This window comes from Onychostoma macrolepis, chromosome 02 (genome assembly GCF_012432095.1).
Source record: "Onychostoma macrolepis isolate SWU-2019 chromosome 02, ASM1243209v1, whole genome shotgun sequence".
In the NCBI taxonomy this organism is placed as follows: domain Eukaryota; kingdom Metazoa; phylum Chordata; class Actinopteri; order Cypriniformes; family Cyprinidae; genus Onychostoma; species Onychostoma macrolepis.
In genome coordinates this window covers 28,036,777-28,062,012 of record NC_081156.1, presented here as the reverse complement: position 1 = coordinate 28,062,012, position 25,236 = coordinate 28,036,777, and the positions used below count along the sequence as shown (strand labels likewise).

The 25,236-nt window shown below is 36.3% G+C and overlaps 1 protein-coding gene across 1 annotated transcript in view; it reads left to right on the top strand.

The window, feature by feature from the left end:
• cadm3 (cell adhesion molecule 3) overlaps positions 1-25,236 on the top strand; it is a 70,456-nt gene that overhangs the window by 18,467 nt on the left and 26,753 nt on the right. The window contains 4 exon segments of the mRNA XM_058761960.1: positions 19,207-19,356; positions 21,863-22,015; positions 24,027-24,164; positions 24,263-24,433. Coding sequence (XP_058617943.1) covers positions 19,207-19,356; positions 21,863-22,015; positions 24,027-24,164; positions 24,263-24,433 — 612 coding nt within the window.

Below are 25,236 nucleotides of genomic sequence, written 5' to 3'. Positions count from 1 at the left end.
ATGTATATTGTGCACAGTATGCAAATTGCATTGAATATCTGATCTGCTTTGTAAAAAAATATTAAACAAAGATCATTGTTGTATAAAAGAGTGTTATATAACAAACTACTATTTTAGTTTTTCTACTTCTAAATTTCACATTTAATTCAATGTGTTACGTGCCAGTTCTTCGTAATTGTGTATGAAATTTACTAGCAATTTCTGAGTGGAAATTGGTTCTTCACCCAACTTTTTTCTGGGTACTACATTTTGCCAGTTTACAACAGAGCACAGAATACTGTACTGTACTCTACATGTACAACTTTAAAAATGTAAGACCACTGTCAAATATTTAGGAACATGAAGTTATTTTTAGAGACGCTGGTAATGGTAACTTTAAAGGGATAGTTCATCCAAAAATTAAAATTCTGTCATTAGTTACTCACCACCTTGTCGTTCCAAATCCGTAAGACCTTTGTTCATCTCCAGAACACAAATTCAGATATTTTTGATGAAATCTGAGAGCTTTCTGACCCTGCATAGACAAGGTCCAGAAATGTAGCAAGGACCTGGTTAAAATAGTCCATGCGACATCAGTGGTTCAACCATAATTTTATGAAGCTATGAGAACACTTTTTGTGTGCAAAGGGAAAAAAATCATGACTTTATTTAACAATTTCTTCTCTTCCATGTCAGTTTCTGCCTTGCACTGACGAAAAAGTACCACGAGAAGAATTGCTGAATAAAGACATTATTTTTTTGCACACAAAAAGTATACTCGTATAGCTTCATAAAATTACGATTGAACCACTGATGTCACATGGACTGTTTTAACGATGTCCTTGCTACGTTTCTGGACCTTGAACGTGGGTAAGTTCCGTTACAGTCTATGCAGGGTCAGAAAGCTCTCAGATTTCATCAGTAATATCTTAATTTGTGTTCCAGAGAAGAAAGAAAGTTTTATGTGTTTGGAATGACATGAGGGTGAGTAATTAATGACAGAATTTTCATTTTTGGGTGAACTATCCCTTTATGTGCCACAATATAACATGCATATCAGACTTTAAATAAAGATTATTAAATTGCAGCCTTCGCGATTTTTACTTCCATTCAGAGCTCGCCAAATGTTAATTTTGAAATCTGCATGCAGCTATTCATTAAATTTGATTGGGTCAGTCACTAACGCCTAACATTTTATAATGTTGCACACAGTAATTTTCAGTTGCTAGTGCAACTAAATGGTCACACTGTAGAGCCTTGCTGTATCCCATTATGTAATTCACTTGATTTGACCTTTATTTATGAATAAACCAGCTGAATTTTAAACATCTTTTCTTTTCTTTTTAATGCAAAAATTTTTGAATGTTTTATGCAATATAGCTGTTTCCTTTTAATGATATTGGGCAGATATTCATATAATAAGGTCATGTGACAGCCATGTATCTTAGGACTGTTTTTTTTGCATGGTTCATCTACTATTTAAAAAGATTTGTATGCACTATACAGTACTCAGTATGCAGAATTCGACCCTTGTCTGTCGTTATCTGTCATAGGGAGGGACTTGTGCTCATTAGCGTCATCAAGATAACTAAACAACTAAGCTCTTTACCAGGGTTTTAATGTAAACTCTTTTCCTTGGATTAATTTCAAACTTCACCTTGAGTGCTGCTAGCAGTCAAGCCGTATTGAATAAGAGTCAGCAGCACTGTTGGATGGAAAAATGAGTCAAATGCACAAAGAGATGTCTGGCTGTTCCTTCCAACCTAACTTTTTTTCAACCATAGCTATTCAAAGAATATCTCCATCTTTTTACCATATTTGTGTCTTTCGTGTTCTCTTTATCTGCATGGTTTTGGATTAAACTGATCATGAAAATGTTGAATTTATTGCTGAACATGACATGTCTTCATTCTGTCTCAAGTCAGTGTAAATGTGATTCCTGACTCTCCTCTTCAGGGCTCTGCATGTTTCCATTTCAGTAACTATGACACACACATTTTGTCTCCGCTGCTTTTCATTTTGCTCAGTCAAGTGTACCTCTCATTACTCTAAACCAGATCAGGGGATTAATTTATAATATTCTGCTTAACATCATCATGGGATTCATATTTTTATTATATTAAACCCGATCAGGGGATTAATTATAACAATGATTTTAAACAGAATTGCTGGATTATTGTAAACCTAGTCATGATTGAAGTGTTCATTTCCTTTGTTATGTGAAACCTGATAATAATATTATTTTTTAATGGTGATTCTTGAAATGGAAAAGCTGGGTACATCTGTCTTCATGGTCAATGTGTAATTTAGATGGAAAGTTTTGTAGTTTCAGGGTTTAATTTAATACTTTTGGACTCAATACTCTCTAAGGAAGATGTTTTGAAGAGACCTCCACCCACACTTTAGTTCAGTCTGCATGATTTTCTTGAACACCAGCAGTAAAGAAACTGATCATCTTATGTTGTTGTGATTATTTCATATCCAGAACTTGTAACGCATGCCCTTAGAAATGCACACATGCATATTCATGATGGCTGAGCACACTATACTAAGAATATCATAGATGCCTCTGTGCCTCTGCAGGGTACACTGAATATTGCCTATTATATTTTTAAAAGACTATGTGCAACAATGCACATTATGCAACAATAATCATTTTAAACACTGCAATATTGTTTCTACTGTTGCAAGCAACATGACCTTGCTGCCTTTGTTATACAACCTCTTTATGCTTATATTTAATTCTGTGAGTGGCAGTATCTTGAAATTAAAAATGGCTATTTTACATTTTAATTGAATTTTGCGTAAATTAAGAACGTCCTACAAAATAAGTAAACATGATTGAAACTTTTAACTGTAAAGCAGCAGTACAGCTGCCATATTGAGTGTTACGTTTACTCCTTTCCATTTTTATGTGACTGGACTTTATTACTGTATAATTTGACAAATATAGTAGCAGAGAGTGTCATTCTATGAACAATACTGCTACTTTGGTACCAAGTCGATACTTGCATTTTAAAAATGTAACAACACCATATTCTGTTGTATCGGCAGTATTGATAATTCTGAGTACCAGAACAATTCGGTAGCCACTAATAGGTGGCTGCTTTCAAATGCTTCAGTGCGCATTTGTGCTAGTGCCTTATGTCAAAGATTTCTGTTAACAATGTGTTTTTGCAGTGTTGAGCTTGACAGCCAAATACAAACATGTCTGTTGAGCATGTCAGTGCATGGCCAACCAGAGTCATTTAAGTTAAGCTCATGAGCTCTGCTCGCTCACAAATCATTTTGTAAACACAATGTAGTTGAGAGTTTCATTCCGCAGTGTAAACAATTTTTTTTTTGAATAAAAAAAGTATTTTTCATGCTGCTAAGTACACACTGCAAAGTTTGCGGAGTGACAACTGCATTAAAATCTGAATTGGAGATAACCATAGCAACAGAAAGGACAAAACTTGTTGTGTCTAAAGAGATCTGTGCGTTAAGTCATGCTGTGTGTGTGTCCAGTAGTTATTTATGTTTTCTGATTGTTTAATTTTATCAATAGATTTTTATTTGATCATTTTAATGCAGTGTGTCATTAATTGAACAATATCTGAAGCCTAAAAAAACGGAGTGTCTATTTACACTAAATGCAAATAGCCCGCCTTGTTGGGAGTAGCTATTTAGACTAACTCCACCCACCAATGTGTTATTGGGATAGTCAACATTACAAAAGACTGTCAACTATCGTCAGCTCCAGTGGTGCAGATGGTTAAATGTATGACATACTCATTTTGACGCGATCGACCCGGGTTCGAATCCACCTTTTGGCAAACTTTATTTCTCCCTTTTCAAATTTCAAATCACATTAGAAAAACTCAAAATAATAATCAAAAATAATCAAAAAGTTGAAAAAGTATCGGGTAGGGTTAGGGTAGGTGTAGGGAGGGCTTTACTGTCCCAATATAAGGTTCGCATCCATTTAATAATTTGAAATAAAATGAAAATTTACACTCAATAAGTTAATATTGCATATTGTTTTATAATGTACTACAATACTGAGGTGCAGATAATTGCCACTATTTGCAATAAGTAGTATAAATAGCAGAAAATCCTGCTATTTTAACAGTGTAAATAGAATCTATAGCTATTTGCACTTAGTGTAAATAGCATATCACCAAAAAATGCTGCTATTTTCACTTAGTGTAAATAGCATCTATCGCTAAGAAAATATGCTATTTGCACTTAGTGCAAACAGTGCACTTTTTTTTGGCGGTGGCGGCTGTTTGCACTTAGTGTAAATGGCCTCTATCGCTATAAAATAAAAAATAAAAATAGAGCACAATGTACTGTATTAATTTAAAGCAATTTTCTGTATTTATTAATTTTTTTTTTTTTTTACAGGTATTTAATATTTTGCACTTCACTGCATTGTGTTTTAGGGTTAATGGAAATGTCTAAAATGAATGGATAATGAGTTGCCAGTGCTTTTTCTGTTATTTTACAGATTTATTTCTTATAGCGTGCTAATGTTTTAATGTATTATTTACTTACAATTGTTATTGTGGGCGTTAATAATTAACTAATTAAACATTTTATATTTTTATTTTCAAATAGTTAAAAAAAAAAAAAAATTAAAATAAAATAGTTACAATGAAATTAGTAACTGAGAATTGTGTAATTTTACTGGTATTGGTACCGACCGACTATACTAAAATTCTGGTATCTAGAAAACACTAATACAATGTATTCTCTATAGAAGTAATATGAATAGCATGTTATTCAGAGCTCTTGACACTAAACCATTAAACTGTTCTCTCTCTCTATCTCTTTCATAATATCTAGCTGTCCAACATTCTTTAGGCCCAATTTGTGGTGCTCTTCAGTAGATTGGCGTGGCCTGACTCTGCAGCAGATTGTTCACTTTGTTCCACAGCACTTTTCTCAGGTCTAATTTGTGGTGCTCCACAGTAGGATTGTTCAGGTCTGTTTTTGTGGTATTCCACACTTGATTGCTGTGTTCTGTTTTGGACATTGAATAACATCTCCCAGGTTTGCATGAATCGATTTCTTTTGGCTTTTACTGCAGTATTGGTCACTTGGGCAGACTCATTCAAAAAGGTTTCTTCTGGCGTTTTATCTCATTTCTCAAGTCTCGTTCTGTTTGGAAAGTTCTTAAGCCCTTAAAAGTTGTTTCTTTATTCCCTTTTTGTTGTGTTGCATATTGCTCTCGTATTGTGCTCATGTCCTGTGGTTTGAGCTGCAGGTTTGAACTGCTATGCTGCCTTATGTTGTGTTTTATGCTGTTTTATGCTTGTATGCTTTTGTGTCATCATGTTTATATGCCTCCATCAGATCGCTTTGATATATCAGTTGTTTCTGCAAGACATCAAAGTGAATAATTGGAGATCAAATGGAGTCTTAAAGAGACGATTCTGTCATCCAGTATTCATTCTCATGTCATTCCAAACCTGTGTGATTTTCATTCTTCTTTGAAACACAGAAGAGGATAGTGAAAGTCAATAGGGTCCAGTGGGATTCAACATTCTTTAAAATATCTCCTTTTGTGTTTCACAGAAGAAAGGAAGTGATGAATGTTTGGAACGACATGATGGTGAGAGAATAGGCATTTGTTCTCCCATGTGTCTCTTCAATAGATCAGAAAAGATCTCAATGATGCTCAAACTGGGCTCAGTTTTGCCGAGGTATCAGCGCCTGCAAGAATTTTATATGAACTTAGCCTTGTCTCATTGAATATTTCCAAAATGAAATTATACGAGCAATGCTATCACATTCATTGGTTTTGTGTTTTTATTTCTCTCATGCAGTTTTATTGGAAACACCCTGATTCTGAAATGAAACATAAATGAGAATTCAACTGAGCTGTGACATGACTGGGCGGTAAATGGTATCATATCGAGATAGCGATAAAATTTATGTCAATAACGATGATAAGCTCTGGAAGTTTTAATCTAATAGCCTATCATACAGCAGAAATAAATGCAACAACAACCATTAAGTGCATGTCGCTCATAAGTCTGTGTTTTCTGCACGTCTCTGTGAATGATTGCCGTGGTTGTGTCTATTACACAAACACAAACACATGTGACACTCACAGTGTTTTCAGCATCTGCCGTCTCAATATATGAGGACATGCACACATGAACTTAATCTTCAGAGCTGTTCTGAAGGTCACTTCACAAGCTTTTCACTGTTTCATTTGAGAAGAACTACCATCAAATACCCATTAAAACTCAAAGATCTTCATGAAAAACCTCCAAAATAAAAGTTTGCTTTAACTTGAAGAAATTATGACAGATATATAATCTGTTGTATAAAATGTACTTCTCGAAGCAATAATAATAATAATAATTTTAAGGAATATCATACAACCAATATATTTTTCATCCATGTTTTAAATTATACAGTTCTGTTGTGCAAAATCTTTTTTTGGCAAAAATAAAAATACAGTGTTTTGTTGTAAATTTGATTTACAACATACATTTGTTTGTTTTGTTCATACATTTCATTAGACACATTTTTAATAATAAATTTGTACTGGATTATAAAACAGAATCCAAAACAAATATATACATAAATAAATAAAATGGAAACCACAAAATTTAGTGAAAAATAAAATGGATTTCATGTGGCCCTAAATTAAAAGGGAGTTAAATTGTGAACAAAGGTTATGCTTGCATTTTTTCTCAAGGTCTAACAAACATGTGGATAGCATTTCCTTCACCATGATAAATATTGTCGATATTATATGATATGAAAAAATATCATAACGATATTTTTGGTCGTATTGCCCATCCCTACTGTGAAAGTTTATACTTTTATTATAAATGATCATATAAATATAAATTATACTGTTTAATAATTTCTTGCCACTTTTTGTAGTCAAGTTATTTTAGCAATAGATACCTGTTTGTAGGTTTTGTTGTTGTTGTCTATTTTAATTTATTGACAGTTTCTTAGTTGTTATGTAATAATTGTGACATTATGGGGACTCCCAGAAAATAAATAAATAAATAATTTTTAGCATTACAAATTAGCAGCTTAGCATGGCAAGACTTCAGGGTGTTTGTTTGCACGGTTGTGTTGTTGATCTCTGTAATCTGTTGTGCCATTCTTGTTCACTATGTTTTTTTTTGGTTTGTTTTTTAATGGAGTATCATGTTTGTTTGTTCGCTTGCATGTATTGTTTTGTACTTGTTTGCTCTGGCGTGATGTTGTTTGCGCTGTGTTTGTTTGCACTGTTGTGTTGTGTTGTTGATGGCTCTGATCTGTTGTGTTGGTCCTGATTGCTCTGGTGTAGCGCGGTGTGTTTGCTCTGGTGTATTGTGCTGTCTGTTTTTCATTCTGCAGTGTATGTCAGTTCTGTCTCTCTTTCTCTCTCAGGGAGTGTCCTATAGATACCAATTACATCCACTCAGGAAAAGACAGCGCGAAAGAGAAGTAGGGATGGAGCAGAATGAGTGGGAAGGAATAGGACAGCGAATGCACGGGAGGGAGAACGAGTGAGAGAGAGAGGGAAGACGGCAGACAGACAGAGAGAAATTGGAGGAGAGAGATTCCGTCTGTGAGTGTAATAGTCTCCTGCTGTCAGACTCTGGGGAACGAGAGAGAGAAAGAACGAAGGAGAGAAATGGGAGGGAGATCATGGAGACGAAAGGATGTATAGTGACAGAATTGAGGGAAAGAGAGAGCAAGAGAGGCCGAGTTGCATGCACAGAGCATAAAAGACTAAAGTGAAGAACTGAAGGGGAGAAACAGAAGAGAACTGTTTAAAAAGGAGGGATGAGAGAGAGAGAGGTATTGCTGAGGAGAGCAGCGAATCCCTCCATTTAAAGTCTGATCGCAGTGAAGTGTGGTTTGCACAATGCAGCGCACTGAATATTTCATACTAGCCTGAGTGTAGGTTTATGTCCTGTATGTGTGTGATTTCTGTCTGTATGTAAATGCTTTCATTTATGAATGAATACAAGGAACCCTACTGTCCAATAATGCAGTGTGTGTTTGTGCAAGTGTGCTGTTATGTGGCATGAGAGTGTGTGTGTGTGTGTGTTGTTGTGAACCCTACATTTGAGTCTTTGTCCACTTTGACACGTACGTGCAGTCGTACATGAAGTGTGTGTGTGTGTGTGTGTGTGTGTGGTAATTATGAGAGAGGGGCTGCTTACAGTGAACGCTACTTTGGTCTATTGTGTGTGTGTGTGTTCGGTTGAGAGCAGAGGGAGTCTTTGTGCTGCCGTCCGAAATAATTCCCATCATACTTCAGTTCTCTGAGAACAAAATAACTCTGATTCTAACTGAAAAAAGAGAGAGTATATTGATGTTTCTTCTCATCGTACAACTTTTCTATCACCAGCAAACTTTGGAACACACACACACACACACACACACACACACACACACACACACACACACACACACAAACACAATTACCAAGCTAAATGAAGACATACTATAGACTTCTGTTGTTTTATTTAATGCTGATTGGTGTGGGTGGCATGCAATCTAATATCACAGTATGACTAATACTACATTGCAGAAATGGTATATATCACAATCTAGTTGTTTTTGCTGGAAATTCAATTACAAAAGGTTTTATATATTACATAATGCAATAATGTCTGTTTTTAATAAGCTTGTGACTTAAATGCTTTAAAAATAAAAGGGACTTCATCTAATTTTATTAGATTGTGTTTTTGAAACTTAATGGGCACAAACCAAAATATCAGATTATTCAAATCTGGCACCAAGTCTGGCACTATGTTTTGTTGAGTCACTTTGACATAGAAACAATACTGCATACATATAAAATTATTAATATTTCTAAAATTATATACATATGTATTATATAATTGAATACAATATGATACAATAATAAATACAATAAAATACAATAATAATAATTATAACAAATAATAATTATAAAGAAAAACTTAAATATTTCATATAATATTAAATATGAATAATTAATGAAGTAGTAGTCATAATAATAAAATAATATATATAATTAAATTAAGAAATTATATATTAATATTGTCAGGAGATGCAACAAATATCTTATCAAATAGATAATGTGTTTTTAATTGATTTCACTTACTCAAACCAAAGCATTGCTTACATCAGTGAGGGATTAATTTTTAATATATATTTTTTCTTTTTGTAAAGGCCCGTTTTTACTCACATTTAATCCTTGCTGAGTGTTAATTTTGAAGCCCGCCTCCCCTTAAAGAAACGATTTTGCATTTTAGACTAAAACCAACATTATTTATTATTCATTCTTACCTTTGAGGACATCCCCAGCGGGAGGTTCTGTCAGTTATAGCTTTAACGTCTGTGGGTAATTTTGTCCCTGATGTATAGTTAAGTAAACACAACATTCACACTCACAGCATATATAAAATGGGCCTCCATACATTGCAAACTCCCATTGATGCTTTCTTAATTTTGATGTGTTGCTTTATCTTTTCTCTATTCTGTCTTTTCCTTAAAATGAAAGAAAACAAAGCAAATAAACAGATTGCAGTTTGTGTTTCGTGTATGTGGGTTCAGGTCGCTTCGTCTTGAGGGTCAAGCTTCAGGTCATAGCGGTTGCCCCTGGTAACCTCCCCTGTCTGGTTGCATAGCAACCTTCTTCCTTTGTTCTAAAATGATTTAATTTATGGTTTATCTTCTTCACCCCCCCCCCCACCCTTTCTTTCACCTCTCACTGTCACTCCCTCTATCTGTCTCTATATCTCTCTTTCTCCCTCAGGACCCTGTTCTCTCCTCTCTTTGCTTCTATCCATCACAAGTCTCTTCTAGGCTCCTGGCGTCTGTCGGTGTGCGTATGAGCGAGAGAGAGATGGAGAGATAGTGAGCGAGAAAGTGCTGGAAGTTGAGTCTATACTGCTGTGTTTGTTAGTGGTTCGAGTATGTTTATGGTGGCATTGTGGTGGCTGAGGTCACTGTGTGTCTGTTTGCTTGATAAAGAGATCTCATATCTCCTCCTCCTTGTAATTGACCTCTTATTTCTCAAAGTGCTTTATTGGCTGCAATTCACTCAATACCTGCCAAAGCACTAAGTGTTCTTTTTCATTGGCTGCGTCTCAAAGCTAGTGTGCTGCCTTGACAGCGGTTTTGGAAATCATAGGCGTAGACTGCACTTTTGAGCATCATCATTGGGCGTGTCTGAATGTTTGATGTTAATTTAGTGAGCTCCCTACCTAGACAACACCTTTGTTATGTTTAAATGTACTGCAGACAGCTTTTTGGTAATTATAAATTCTAGACTCATTTGAATTGAACTTAGTGAGCTGTCTACCCTATTTGTAGGCAATGTATGTATAATCAATCAAACAAACAAACAAAAAAAAAACAAACAAAAAACAATTAAAGGGGTCATATGATGCTTTTTTTAAAGATCATTATTTTGTGTATTTGGTGTAACAGAATATGTTGACATGCTTTAATGTTCAACTCTCAAACTATTCGTTTTCTACAAAGTCCCTCCTATCTGACAAGCGCAGTCTGTTCTGATTGGCCAACTGGCACAGTGCATTGTGATTGGCCGAACACCACAAGCACTCGTCGGAAATGAACACCCCTTTCCATAATCGCGAGCTTCAGCTTTCAAAATAAAAGTAAAGACAGTTAATAATGTCCTTAGTTTTACCATCAGTTCAAGCCCGAGAGGGGAACAGAGTCGCGTGACAGACACAGTGATGAAGCTCGTATGTGTTTGCACACAAGCTGCGATTAAGACAGCTGACTCCACTGTGATGTCACTGTCACTCACACACACACACACACACATGATGCGCAAAACTCCGCATTTGAACAGTTAATAGCAAATACTTAAACTAATAACAAAACATACATACAGTCGCTGATTCAGAAGCGCCAGATTGTCATATCAAAGTCAGAATTACCTCCTCTCCTAGGTTCACGAAATGTTCATCCATAAAATGCGTTGTGATAACATCTGGGTTGTGCTGTTCTGTTTTAAGTAATCTTAATGATTCCTAAATGCATCTACTTCCGCAAGGCCAAATAAAGTGCTTTTGCTTTCACATAGAAGCACACAGCGTCTCTCTGACACAGCTGCATCAACACTACTGCAGTTACTGAAACCACGCCTTCTTTCTTTGCGTGAACATTTGGGTGGCGTTACGCAAATATTTCCACATCGTGACGCAGACATGTGGGGGCGTGTTTGAATGAGCCATTTTAGGGGGGCGTGGCAGAGTCTTAACTTTGATAAAGAATATCTCTTTGGTTTTGAGACTTTAGTCTTTGCAACTTCAGGGATCTTATCTATGCACAATCAGCTGGTAACTCTCCAAAGAGAAAGGAAAACTTGAAATCGCATCATATGACCCCTTTAAGCTACTTTTTATTTAGGCAGCATTTTGTGCATCATGTGCATGCTTGAATGTTTTAATTTAATTGAGCTGCCAATTAAATGCTGACAGCATTTTTGGGCCTTATAAATTTTGGACATTCAATGGAAATTATTGTGCTGCCTATGTAGGCAGCATTTTCAGACATCATATATTTAAATGTATAGAGTGAATGTTTAAATCGAACCTACAGTAATGAGAATAGTGAGCCCACTTTTGGGTGTTATACTGTTTGTTAGAATTTAGACAGCATAGTAGGGCCTTAAAATCTGGACATGCAAGCATTTTAATGGAATGGAGTTCTCTATCTAGACAACATTTTTGAGCATTGAATGCATTATTGAATGTTCAAAACAAACCTATTAAGCTGTCTGTCTGTCTAGTTTTGGGGCATAAAATGCATGTTTGAATGTACGAGCGCCCTTCCTATACACAGCATTTTTGGCCATCATAGGCAAGTTCAATATACTGAACAGAACAGCAAGTGAACGGCTTACCTAGAAAATATTTTTGTTTTGCCATCATAATCCTGTTTGAAACAAAGTGAGCTTGGGCATCACATGCACATTTGATTGTTCAAAGTGAATCTAGTGAGCCACCTATCAAGCATATCTAATGTTGTTTAGATAGGCAGCTTACTAGGTTTTGAGACCTAGCCATTCTCTCTCTCCACCTCTCTCTTTTTCTCTGGGTCATTCTGTCCCTTCTTGCCCCCTGCTCAGTCTCTCTCTCTGGGGGGTGAGATAGTGAACTAACAATGTTTGACAGGCAGAGAGAGGAGGGTGGCATTACCAACAACAACTGTGAAAAAGAGCGGGAAAGAGGAAGAAAAAAGAGAGAGAGAATGAATCCTTCAAGAAATGATTTTGAGTTTTCAGTCGTTTAACGAATTCTTCATCTGCTGTAGAGTGATGGATGATTTGTATGTTATAACAGCTATAATGTAAATATTTACATTGAATTATATTTTCTAAGAGATTTTCTATAGCATCTTAATGGGAACTTGATTTTAGCTTGATCCTGCAACTCAAGCAAGCAAAAAATTGTTTGTGTACTCAATTTAATAATGATGTTGTAACAATAGTGTTGTTCCAGTATCATTAATATTAAATCTATTAATGTGAAATGTGGTCAGCAAAACTGAAAAGGAAAAAGAGGAGGAAAGGATGAAAAAGGAGGGTGAATGACATAAGGATAAGGGCGTACACACCCAGGGGGGCAGTTATGGGGCAGCAGCGCGTGTGTGTGTGAATGGTTGGGGGCAGTAATAGGGCAACAGCTGGCATTGAGTGGGGGGTTGGAGAGGGTCATGTCGACAAACCCTCCCAATGACCTACTAATGTACTGCATACAGCTAAACACAAGTGTTGACTTGAGTGTGTGAACTACCATTCAAAAGATATTCGATACGTTTTATTTTTATTTATTTTTGGCATTTTTGCTTTATTTGATAGGACAGTAGGTACACAGGAAACAAAGTTGGAGAGAGAGAGGGGGGACGGGATTGGGAAAGGTCCGCGAGCCGGGACTCGAACACAGGATGCCCGAAGTGCAACGGCGCTACATGTCGACACGCTGCCCACGAGGCTATCGGTGCCAACATTCGATAAGATTTTTAAAAATGTTTTTAAAAGTTTCTTTTGCTCACCAAGGCTGCATTTATTTGATCAATTACAGTTAAAAACAGTAATAGGGTGAAATATTATTACTGTTTTACAAATGACTGTTTTCTAATTGAATCTATTTTTAAATGTAAATTAATCCCTCTAATGGCAGCGCTGAATTTTCAGCGTCATTACTCCAGTTTTCAGTGTCATACGATCCTTCAGAAATCATTCTAATATGCTGATTTGGTGCTTCAGAAACATTTCTGATATTATCAATGTTTGTGCTGCTTAATATTTTTGTGGAAACCGTGATACATTTTTTGATAAGTAAAAGTTCAAAAGAACAGTATTTAATTGAAATAGAAACCTGTTGCAACATTAGTGTCTTCACTGTCACTTTTGTTTAATTTACTGTGTCCTACCTTGTTGAATGAATTCATTTCTTTGAAAAACGTCTTACTGGCCATGTGGGTAGGTGACGTGAAAATTCTTCATCTGTTCGTCTCTCTCTCTCTCTCTCTCTCTCTCTATATATATACACACACACTGTATATTTAACCTTAATTTTTAATAACAATTTTTGCACAAGATAAAAGCATGAGTACTTTGTGTTGCAAAATAAAAAACAAACAGCTTTTTGTTTTGTTTTGTTTTCAAGTTGTTTTGTTTCTCTGTGAAACAAGACATATTTACTTGAAAAAAACTTTGTAAGATAGTTAACCTAATAGAATATATCTTAAATTTTTAATAAAAAAAAAATGCTGGTTAAGAAAATGATTTTGCAGTGTAAAATGCATTTACATTATACACTTTTCCTTATATATTACTTTAAAGTATAACCTAAAATTTTGACAATGAATAAGTTAATGTAATTTTTAGCATAACCTGATATTGCCAAGTGCAACGTGTTCCTGGGTCAACATCTTTGTTGACCCTGGAACAACATTGTGAACCACCAATCAGATTTCAAGAACCAGTTTATAATTGTTGTGAAGTTTAGGATTACAATCAGTGTTTGGTGCGTGTACATCAGTGTAATTCATCTATCAGTTCCTCTGATTTTAGGGATTACTCATGGGTAAGGTTAGGTTTAGGTGTAAGAATATGGTTAAGATTGTATTTTTGGATTAAAATGTTGTTCCAGGGTCAACAAAATATGTTGACCCAGGAACACATATAACTCGGCAATATCAGGACGTGCTAATTTTTATCAGAATTTTAAACAGAATTCTAATTCTGTTGAAGTCTATCTCCATTGAGCTCCATAAACCAATATTTGGTCCCACACACACATTGCCAGACTACGATTAAGCAAATATGCTCCAGCAGTTAGAAGATCAAAACAAATCTTCATCAAATATATAAATGTGTGCAGTCTGACCGATCAATAAAGCAACAAGGACTTCACTTAGTCCAGCTGCTACACACACACGCGCACACAAGTGCACACACACACACAAAGCTGGACATCAGAGAGGAACCAACAGGATGTTTAGTGCCAATCAAACGTTAATCAGGCTGCAAAATAGACATCTACATATGCAGTGGAGGAAACAGAGAGACCGTAACGGAGGCAGAGAGACGGAGGAGAGGGCGTAGAGGTGAGAGAATACCAGAGGGAAAATATGGAGAGACAGAGAGAGACAGATGGAAGGAGGAGGAAAAAGAAAGAAGTGAAGCACAGATGGAGAGAGATGAGAAAGGAGGAAAAGGGAAATTGAGAGATGAAGGGGTTATTTTTCACTGTCTGTTTTTGGACAGTATTTATTACACTTCAACCTGTGTTATCTCTCACATACAAACACTCATCTTCTCCCTCCCTCCCTCCCTCTCTCTCATTTATTTTTCTCTGTCTCTCCTTTTGGCTTTCTTCGTCAGTCTTTCGCCGTATTCATCTGTTTATCTGTAATCTTTCGCTTTTGTCTCTTTTCAGCAGCCGTCCTCTCTGCTCTCTCTCGTCTATGTGAGGAGGGTGTAAACGATGTTGCTTTAAATATAGGCTGTGTGCTTTCTACACCCTCACACATTTGTGTATGTGAGCGAGAGACACCTAGAGAAAGAGAGAGAGAGAGAGAGAGAGCGAGCGAGAGCGAGATGTGATTGAGAATGACACTGTCTGGGTGTTTTTAACTCAACTGTGTGTGTGTGTGTGTGTGTGTGTGTGTGTATGTAAATACTCTAAGGCAGCGCTTTGGGTCACAAAAATGGGTCACAGGGCTGCAGACGGCAGGATGAACAATGCTAAATGGGAATAATAAATTCTAACTAACCATATGATCGTGCATGGCTAAATAAACAGGCTTATCAGCTGCTCAGAGGAACGTGAAAGCACTTTCCGTGTCTTTTGTTGTTTACATCAAAAGCAGTTTGTCCAGTCAAACTCTGCGGAATTTTAGGACAAATTTATCTGTCACTTTGTGGAAGATGAAACAAGATAAATTGAAAATCCAGGCTAAATACAGGGTTCACTAGCATTGAGGATAAACACAGTTTGAGCTGAAATGCATAAATGCATTTTAAAAAAGTGAAATGAATGATTAAATCAAATCAAATTGAATTAAAAATGAAGCATTTCGAATTTGCAGATCAGTTCAAAATGACTTTTGAATTGAATCAAAAACCTGTTAATCAAGAATCAAATCGACCTAAAAGATTCACACTGCTAGGTTTGTGCGTTGAATTATTAGCTGATTCCAAAAGCATGAAACAGAAATTGGCATTGTCTTTTCTTCTGTTCTGTGATATAACTGAGTGAAACAGCTCCTTGAACAAGAAAAATGTTGGGCGGGCTAGATTTTGTCCTTCGGGGATTGATTGGATCATAGTCGTTCACTAATTGATGCGATCTCACGTGAGTGACAGGTTGCTGGATTGTTGGCCTGCCTTCGCGCAAGTCATCAGAGAAGAGATGCTGTTGCGAGGGAGAGGGCACAGTAATGTTTTTGATTAAAGAGGACGCATTCATTTTTTTTTTAAACTATGCACACGGATAAATATTTTATAATAAACACTGCAATATTCTATTAAAAAAAAGAATAGTCAGTTGATTTCTTGGTGATTTTAAACAATCATTTTGTTGTTGAAAGCCTTTTTAAAGACATTTTTCTTAACTTTTGTTTGATGAACACCTGTTGATTCAATGTAAAATGTGGTTCCTAATGCAAAAGGTACGGCTGAGTCTTTTTATATATTTATTAAATCAAATATCTATTAAATATATTTACATTTATTAAATCTATTAAATTTAATAATATTTAGTAAAGATCTAATTTTTTTGTTTTGTTCCTGGCACATTTGGAACAATATGAAGTTAAATAGATAAATGATGGCAGAATTTTCATTTTAGTCGAACTATGCCATGAATTTTGTTGCGTACGTTATCGAGGACCATTGTGATTCAAAATAAAGTGGCAGTGACATATATTTGTGTACTGTGTTCCAATCACGCACAGATAAGACGGTTAACGCCCTGCACCCTTCAGACTACTCACTTTAAGTGCTCTGCCCTTTGGAGTGAGTAGGACATAGTGGTGTTCACTTTGAAATTGAATTCACCCATATTCTCTCTCTCTCCCCATTTCCACTTCACTCCATCCACTCAGTGATTAGAGTTGAGTCAGTGTCCTGACATAACCAGTTAAATGGATCAGATGCCATTTTGAGAGTCTCAGTAAGTGCCCCCTGCAGCAGTTGTCCACTGCACAGAGAGCGTGTGTGTGACCCACTAATCGCTTATTAACTGCTAACACCGCTCTAATTGGTTGCCGATAAGTAGCCCGCACCGTGTGCGCTAAAGCTAAAGGCTAATTTTAGCTTATTATCTGTTGGCATAGGTTCATTGGGTTTAGAAAGCTAACACTAATTCTACCACTGTGTCGGTTTGGATATTCGCACACACACATTGCCAGATGTTCTGTAATGTAGATGCTGAGATTTACTCTTTTCTCATCCCTTCTGCTCAAGCTCTATTTTTAAATGCAGCGTCTCGTTAAAGCCTTTTAAGCTAATCAGGCTGAGTTCAGCCCGGCTTCACGCCTGCCCGGCGCACCTGCGTTTGTCCCACATATTTGCCCGTGGAAAGCCGGCATTTGGCCTGCGATTCAGTAGGTTAATCCCCAGTGCTAGCAAAACATCAGGCTAGAATTAAGCCAGCATTTAGCCTGAATCAATCCAAGATTGAGATTGACCAAAAGCGAGCATCATTAGGCTAGTGCGATATCAGCGTCGGGCCAAGTTTAACTCAGCACTCAGCCAATGTTAGCCTTGCAATTAGCAATATTTGCCCCGTCATTCAGCCAGCATACGCCCAACATTCAGCCAAGTTTTGCCCCGTGTTTAATCTCTTTGAGTCCAGAGCTTGGCCAATGCCAAGCCAGCATTTGCCCAGCATTCACTAAACATTAGCGCTCCTTTCAAGCTGCCATTAGCCTAACATTCAGACAGCGCTTCGCCTAGAGTTCATTCAGCACTGGTCAGCATTAAAAAGGTCATCGATTATAACCTAAGTGGTAATTATTGGGTAAAGTGGAGCATGGGCCGCCCAGGGCGGAATTATCATACAGCTAGACTCACATTGGCATTACATCTGGCCTTTATACACACACTTACAAGGACACATTTCCAATAGAATGAGTTAAGTTGTCATCTTTTAGATACCTGAAGGGCTCTACAGTACATGTGTTGGATCAAACCTCAATCTCATAAACACTAAGCAACCAATAAAAAAAAGTAAGTAGTCCTTACCTGCGCAAAACTTATTATGATGCTAGAATATTCTCTGTGGTTTCCAGGGTTTTCTGGATGGTTGTCAGGTGTTTTTATGTAGTTGCTAGGGTGTTCTGGGTGGTTGCTATAGGGACCTATGAAATCCGATTTATTTGCATTTTTTTCCATTTTAATTTTTCTAGACTCTGTTTTAATGGTTAAATTAAATGTCATTCATGTCTAATTAATTGAAATCATGAAACTTACAATATTAATCAGAAATGTATTAAAAGTTTAAGGCCCTATAAAATGTTTTATTTTTTTCTTAAATTCAGTGTTATTTTTACCAAATTCTGTTTTCCATTAATTTTCTGGATTCCATTTTAATTGCTTCATTAAATATTAATAATCAAAAACATATCTAATTAATTGATTTGATAAACTAATAATTTATTATTTTATTTATTTCTTTTTTTTCTCAGAAATACTGTGTTGTGTATTTAATTTTTTTCTGCTAAATAAATTCTGGTTAGTAATTTTTCTGGTAAATATTCCTTTAAAAATAATGTTTTAATAATACTTTTATTAATAGTAGTAGTACTGTTATTACATTAAGTAAAATCCATTCTTTCTAATAGAAATGCACAGAACATGCAGGATTCATATATAAATAGTATTTTTGCGGCTTAATATGCACAGACACTAGTCCATATCATGTTTTGATTAAAGTGTAGTTGACCTACTTGTTGTAGGTCTTGTATCCATCCAAAATTTGAAAAGTTGCACAGATGTACTAGTTGTAGTTGACTTTGACAAACAGACATTTCATAACCTCTCTTTTACTCAGTATTTCTGGTGGTTGCCAGGGTGTTGCTATGCAGCTGCTAGGCTTTTCTGGGTCCTTTGAGAGGACCCACCCCCAAGTTTCAATCTGATATTACAATTTGACCTGGATTGTTCACTCCTTAAGTATTTATTTTTTTCACCAGGTGAGAACCACACTTCAGATCACTGAATTGTGTGATAGCAAAAAAAGTAATAGCACAGGATGCGTGATTTAATGTATTATTCATGCATGCATCGAAAATGGTGCAGGATAATTTACATATTGAAATTTAATACTTAGGTTTTCTCTTATTCCATATATAAGCACATATATGAGCAAGCACGACTAATTACACGTTTTCTATTCTGGAGACATCAGTCAACGTTTTAATTATCATACCTGTTTAGTTTTCTTCCTCTCTCTTTTCTTGCACTTCCTGGTCTTCTGTTTCCTTCTCTGGCGATTTTCACAGCATGAGGTGCAGGCAACGTTAACGATGCCATTTTCTTTTCTTTTTTCTGCAAGAAATACGCAGCACTGCACTCAAAGATCATGATGATGGGGACGAAGCATCTAATTTTCACCTAAGTCTCACTCTCATTTTCTCAGTCTCCTCCTGCCTCTAACTATAGCTCATTTTATGATGTTTTTTTTTTTTTTTTTGTCTTTTTGACTCTAATATCTTCTCATTTATCTCTGTCTTGTTGCTCAGATGATGACCCCTTCCAGCCAGTGACCCAAGATGAGACGGTGGCAGTGGGTGGGGTGGTGACCCTGACCTGCAGTGTGAAGGAAAATGATAACTCCTCTCTCCAGTGGTCCAACACGGCTCAGCAGACCCTGTACTTTGGAGAAAAGAGAGGTGAGCTGCCATTATTTACTCATCCTTATGTTGCTCCAAACCTGTATGACTTTCTTTCTTTTGTGGAATGCAAAAACAGATGTTTTGCATAATGTCCTGGCTGCACTTTTCCCATATAATGTAAGTGAAAGGGGACCCTAAGAACTCCAAAAATGGCAAAAAAGCACCAAAAAGTACTTAGTTGTTGAATATATTTCCATCTGCCATAACTTTCAGATCTGATTCACATAATTTTATTTAGGCATTGTCTTAGCAAACATTCATTTGGTCTGGCTACATTATGTTTAGTAACTCTCTCTTTTCACGATCCATTCAATACCTGAAGATAAAACAAAGTCTCGTCATACAATTTTAATCATTCGAGTATTTTTACATTTATTTATTTATTTAGTAGAATATCCGTTTCCCACAAAAAGTATCAAATTACAGATAAAAACTGGTTGTAAATGGCAATTCACATTGATTTTAACAAATGGACATTTCATGACCTCTCTTTTACTCAATCGCTTTTAAAATGTGGTCTGTTATTGCAATTACTCTCACCATTTTGGCCTGAACAGGAAATTGATTTTCGTTGGACCCTTCCTTAGAGATTTCTACAGAGCTCTCAGTCCCTCAACGCCAAACACAAAAACAATGCGTGAGACACCTTCCTAAAACATTAATATCACCCTAAAAACAAACAGGTGGCTCTGTGATAACAAAAAGTGAGGTGATGGAGAGAGAAAGACAGAGAGAGAATAGAGGGGTGACCTGATTAAAGAGGAAAACAAAAGAAGGCGACAAGAGAGCACCATGAAGAAGCAGAAATAGAAAACAGTCTATTGAACGAGAAGGAAGGAGTGTTAAAAGAAAGGTGGAGAGAAATACAGTCTCACAGATGGACTTTAAAAAAAATCACTTTTTTAATCTTTTTTTTCTTCTTGTTTTCACAAAAAACACCCTTAAAGCTACATAAATGTATATTTTAAAGTGACTTTTTAATGTGGATAAAAAAAATTCTAATGAAGAATTTTTCTTACCCTATTTCTTTAAGTATAAATCCAGCTAAAACACTACTGTAGAAAAGAGAGAGAGCACACTAAAAGGAGAACAGGAGACGCACACATACGCACTAGTGAGAAGAGATGAACAGATTAGTGTGGAGAAACGATGGATGGGTGGATGAGCGAAAAAAGATAAAGGGAGGAATGACAAAGGAGGAGTGTGTGCATGAAAGAGCAGGATGGAGGACAGAGGAACAGCAGCTGATGAAGACAAATTAAGTGCCCTTCACTTACTGATAAACCATGAAGCACACACACATTTACTGTAAATCTGTGTTAGACAGTTCTCCTTTTGTTCAAAGGTGAAGTGTGTAATTTTTGCACCATTAGCAAAAATAATAACTTTTCAAACAGGTTTTCCTGTGCATTAGCATATGGATGACCTTAAAGCATACAGACATGCTTTACTTTTTAATTCTTTTTAAATTATTTAAATTCTTATTCTTTAATGCAATTGTTTTTATATTTGAGGTAAACATTTTCAACGCTTGACTTGCTCTGATAATCCACAACAGTTTTTGGCCTATCAGAACAGAGGTCTTTTACATATAGAATTCCTTAATGTGCATCTTGGTAGTTTCCAAGGCTTCGTTGCACACAAACCTAATCTGAGGACTGACTGTCTTGTCTTCACTGTCATTTTTCTGGAGAAATCTGTGTAGTCAATATTCAGTGTATTTACATGGGTTGCTATAGTAATAATGTCAGAATCAGCACGATGCCAAGAGACTTTCTCATACAACAACGGAGAGTAGCTGTCACTGGAAAGAGAGCACAGAAAACTGAAAACTTTGCCTTTACTCATGTCTGTCATCCCGCTGTGGTGCTGAACTCACAAGATCTGTAAGAGAACAGAGGCATTTTATGCATTCATGCATACTGGGTCCAAAACTGCTGACTCGCTCACTATTCACGACATAGTGAACGTCACATGGGTTGTTAGATGAGGAAAGAGTAAGCGAAAATGAATGTATTCAGACGATATTGCACACTCTATATGATGTGCAATACTCGATTCTAAATAACAGACAAAAAACTGCTTTAAAATCTGATCTGACCTTTTATACTTGGTTCACTATTTGTGAGATAGTGACGGTCACAAGGTTTGCTAGATGAGGAAAGAATAAGCGAAAATTAGTGACCTTTTAGACTATTAAAAAATCATACTTTAACTAGATTTCAAAAGAACGTAGTGTGAATCAGGTTTGTACACATAAGATTTCTTCTGTTTTTTAACTACAAAAAAACAAGCCTGATACAGCAAAAAAAAAAAAAAAAATGGAAGAGTTGGAGAGATGGTGGAAAGTAATCACATAAATCTAAATCACAATGGTTTCGTTGCCAGACACCTTGACTATGGTTATCAGTGGACTTCAGAGGGGGAAATAAAATGCTAAAAATTGTAGTATATGACACTTATGTAGTGTATGTGTTATTCTTATCTGCTCTGTCTTTTTCAGCACTGAGAGATAACCGTATCCAGTTGGTAAAGTCCACGGCCACAGAGCTGATAATCACCATTGCCGACGTTCAGCTGTCAGATGATGGAGAGTACACCTGTTCAATTTTCACCATGCCTGTACGGACTGCACGAGCCACAGTTACTGTACTGGGTATGTATGTGTGAGTTTGCATTTTGAGTCAGAGTATTAGGAATCAGTGGAAATTGATATAGGGTGAATTTGGGTCAATTGGGACACTAAGCCATTAAGATGACTGGTGAAAAAATGGCCCAGTCATCCTGAAATAACCCTATATTTAGCGTATTCCTCATTCTTCTTCTTGTATTTCACTGAAAGTCAACGATCATGGGTGCCTTTAGCTTGAGAAAAAATCAGTTTGTTTAATGGCCTTTCAATTAATATATTTTGTGCAATCTGAAAGCAAGGCTTTTTCTATTAGATGTTTATGAGAGCTCTCAAAGTGGTGTTTTAGCCACAAATGTTCAATCATTGAAATGGTGATGGCATCTGACACCATTAGAAAATTAAAACATTCAATCAAACACAGCCGGAAGACAGACATAGTTGCTGTTGTAAAATATTTAAATAAGTTTAGAATCTTGCTATTTAACATTGCCATTTTTAAACAATCTTTTCTTTTTGAAAAATCTGTCTATCTATCTATCTATCTATCTATCTATCTATCAGTGAGTTCATATAGTGAAAAATTTGTTAGCCTGATTCAAACCAATAACTCCTGAGTTATTGGTTGAAATGAAAAAAATGTTTTTTTTTTCTTTTGAATGATTAATGTAAATAAAAATCAGTCAGACTACACTGGTCATGCTCAGAGTTGGAAAGGTTACTCTGGAAATGTAATAGGTTACAGATGACAAGTTACCCTATTTAAAATATAATAAAGAGTGTAACTATTTCAATTACTTTATTAAAGTAGCTGATTACATTTGATTACCTTTTCTAATGAATGTTTTCAACTGTTATTCATTTTCAAACATTTAAACCAGACAGGGTTAACTTTACAGTAGTGCTCAACACTGATTACTGTCAGACTTTCAAAATCCTTCATCACTTGAAGATTAAGCCACCACAAAATCAGACTTTAGCACCTCTTTTTTACTGTGAGATCGTTCTAAGATTAAATGCTGATTTAAAATCATAACATTGAAATCAAATCTTTGCATAGCTATGATGGGAAACATTGGCATCTAACAATGCCTTGAAAAAACAGTCAATCTTAGAAAAATAAAGCATACACATAAACCCAAATAGTAAATAAAACAGTTATCTAATAAGCATGTGTTCTGTGTCCTAAACTCCTGAAACATTGGTGTCTTATATTTTAGAGCAATTAGGGAAAGAAATCAGCTAAATCTGTATGTGTGTCTGTGTGAAAATATTCAAATGTAATCCCCTTTGTAAACTGTAATTTAATTACACATTTTTCTCGGTAACTGTAACAGATTACAGTTACATTTATTTTGTAATTAAATTACGTAACTTTGTTACGTGTAACTAGTTTCTCTCCAACACTGGTCATGATGGTCATGTATTTTTGCATGTAGCTCAAGAGGACAACTCAATGCTTTCTTGACATAATTTTGCAGTGCACTTTCTTGTGATTTTTGCTAGCAGCTGATTTTGGGAGCAATGTTGCACACCAAAATCATAAAATATCCAGTTACACATTTTGTCGTTGATAACTGACATCTGTGCTTCACCTCTTTTGAAAAGCACCAGCCGCTCCTGGTAAGCATGTTTGATGTGACCAGGCCCACGCGGAACCTGCACACTTCTCCACATTTTCTGTACCGGTTTTTGGGGAAAATCTGCATAATTGATTTAAATACGGTAAAATGTGTTAAACGGAGCCGAAAGTACTGTACTCTTTTTGGCAGCTAAAAACATACAATTTGCCAAATTATTATATAAAAGAACATGCGAGGGGCGGGGGGTGTGGATGATGGACGTTTGAATTCTGCAGAAGTCTACAGAGCAGATTTAATTCGGTGCAAATTCCGTGCAGGCCTACTAACAAGTAGCTAGTTGCTGATAGTAAGACGCTACTTAGGGAGCAGAACTCTAGACAGCGATGCGCTTATTTCCCTTAAATTGCAATTCAAAATGTTATGTTTTTCGTTTTACATCTGTTTCTCTCTCACAGGTGTTCCAGGTAAGCCGGTGATAACAGGTTTTGATGATGCTGTTGAGGAGGGTGGCAAGGTTACTCTCACCTGCACGAGTTCAGGCAGCAAACCTCCTGCTAAACTACACTGGTACCGCGATCAAGAGGAGATACAAGGTACAAACACACACGCAGTCAGGTCAGAATTCTGCTCTGAACCCAAACTGTTGTCGTTCAGTAATTACAGTGTTCACTTTGTGTTTGTGCGTGTGTAGGGCGTCCTGATGTTGTGGAGTCCAACCCTGATGAACCGACCTACACAGTAACCAGCGAGCTCACCCTCACTGTCACCAGAAATGATAACAATGCTCTCATCGCTTGTGCGGTGGATCACCCGTCCATTGCCAATGGAGACAAGAGGACAGAGCAGCCCCTCAGCGTCTTGTGTAAGACACACATACAAAAGCCAGAACGCTTATTACTGTGTGATTTTAGATATGCCAACCAGAAGACATTCTGCTATTATGTTTATACATATAAAATGGGTGCTTCCAGCATAGACAACTTGATTTTAGTTATTTCATGTTTAATACACAAGTTGTGAATACTGTGTAATTGTAGGTTGCTTAAAGCTGGCATACAATATCATAACATGCTGCCTTAATTTAGAATTCAACCGATGTGCGTTCACACCATCACGCCTGTTTTTATCACCTATTTTACAACAGCTTCAAATTTTAAATGATGCAATTCTTAGTTAGTGACATTGACATTGCAATTAAAGTATCCACCTTATGTGGAAGTAAGTCTATGGGCGAGACATCCGGTTCATTAGCCGCTATAGGGAAATAACGAAAAGAATAACAATGTGCAGTAAACAGTAAAACTTTTTGCATCACAAACCAGTGTGTTCATAATCAAAATAATACACTAAAATAATATGTTAAGACACATAATTGTGCAATATCAAGCACCAAAACGAGCGGTTTTGTACAGCTTAAAATAGCTGGAAGCAAATTAGACCGGAAACAAGACCCATAAATTTTACAAACAGGCGCACCCATTTTTATGTGAAGAATAAGGTGGATACTTTTGATCAGTTCATGCATTTCCCAGAAATCAAACCCATGACCTTGGAGTTGCTGGCACCATCTTCTTGTTTGAGCCTCAACAATGTGTTAAAATGTATGACTGTTTTTAGAAGGTTTTAAACACAAGTGCTAAAAAAATCTGAAGCAGCTGTTTTGGT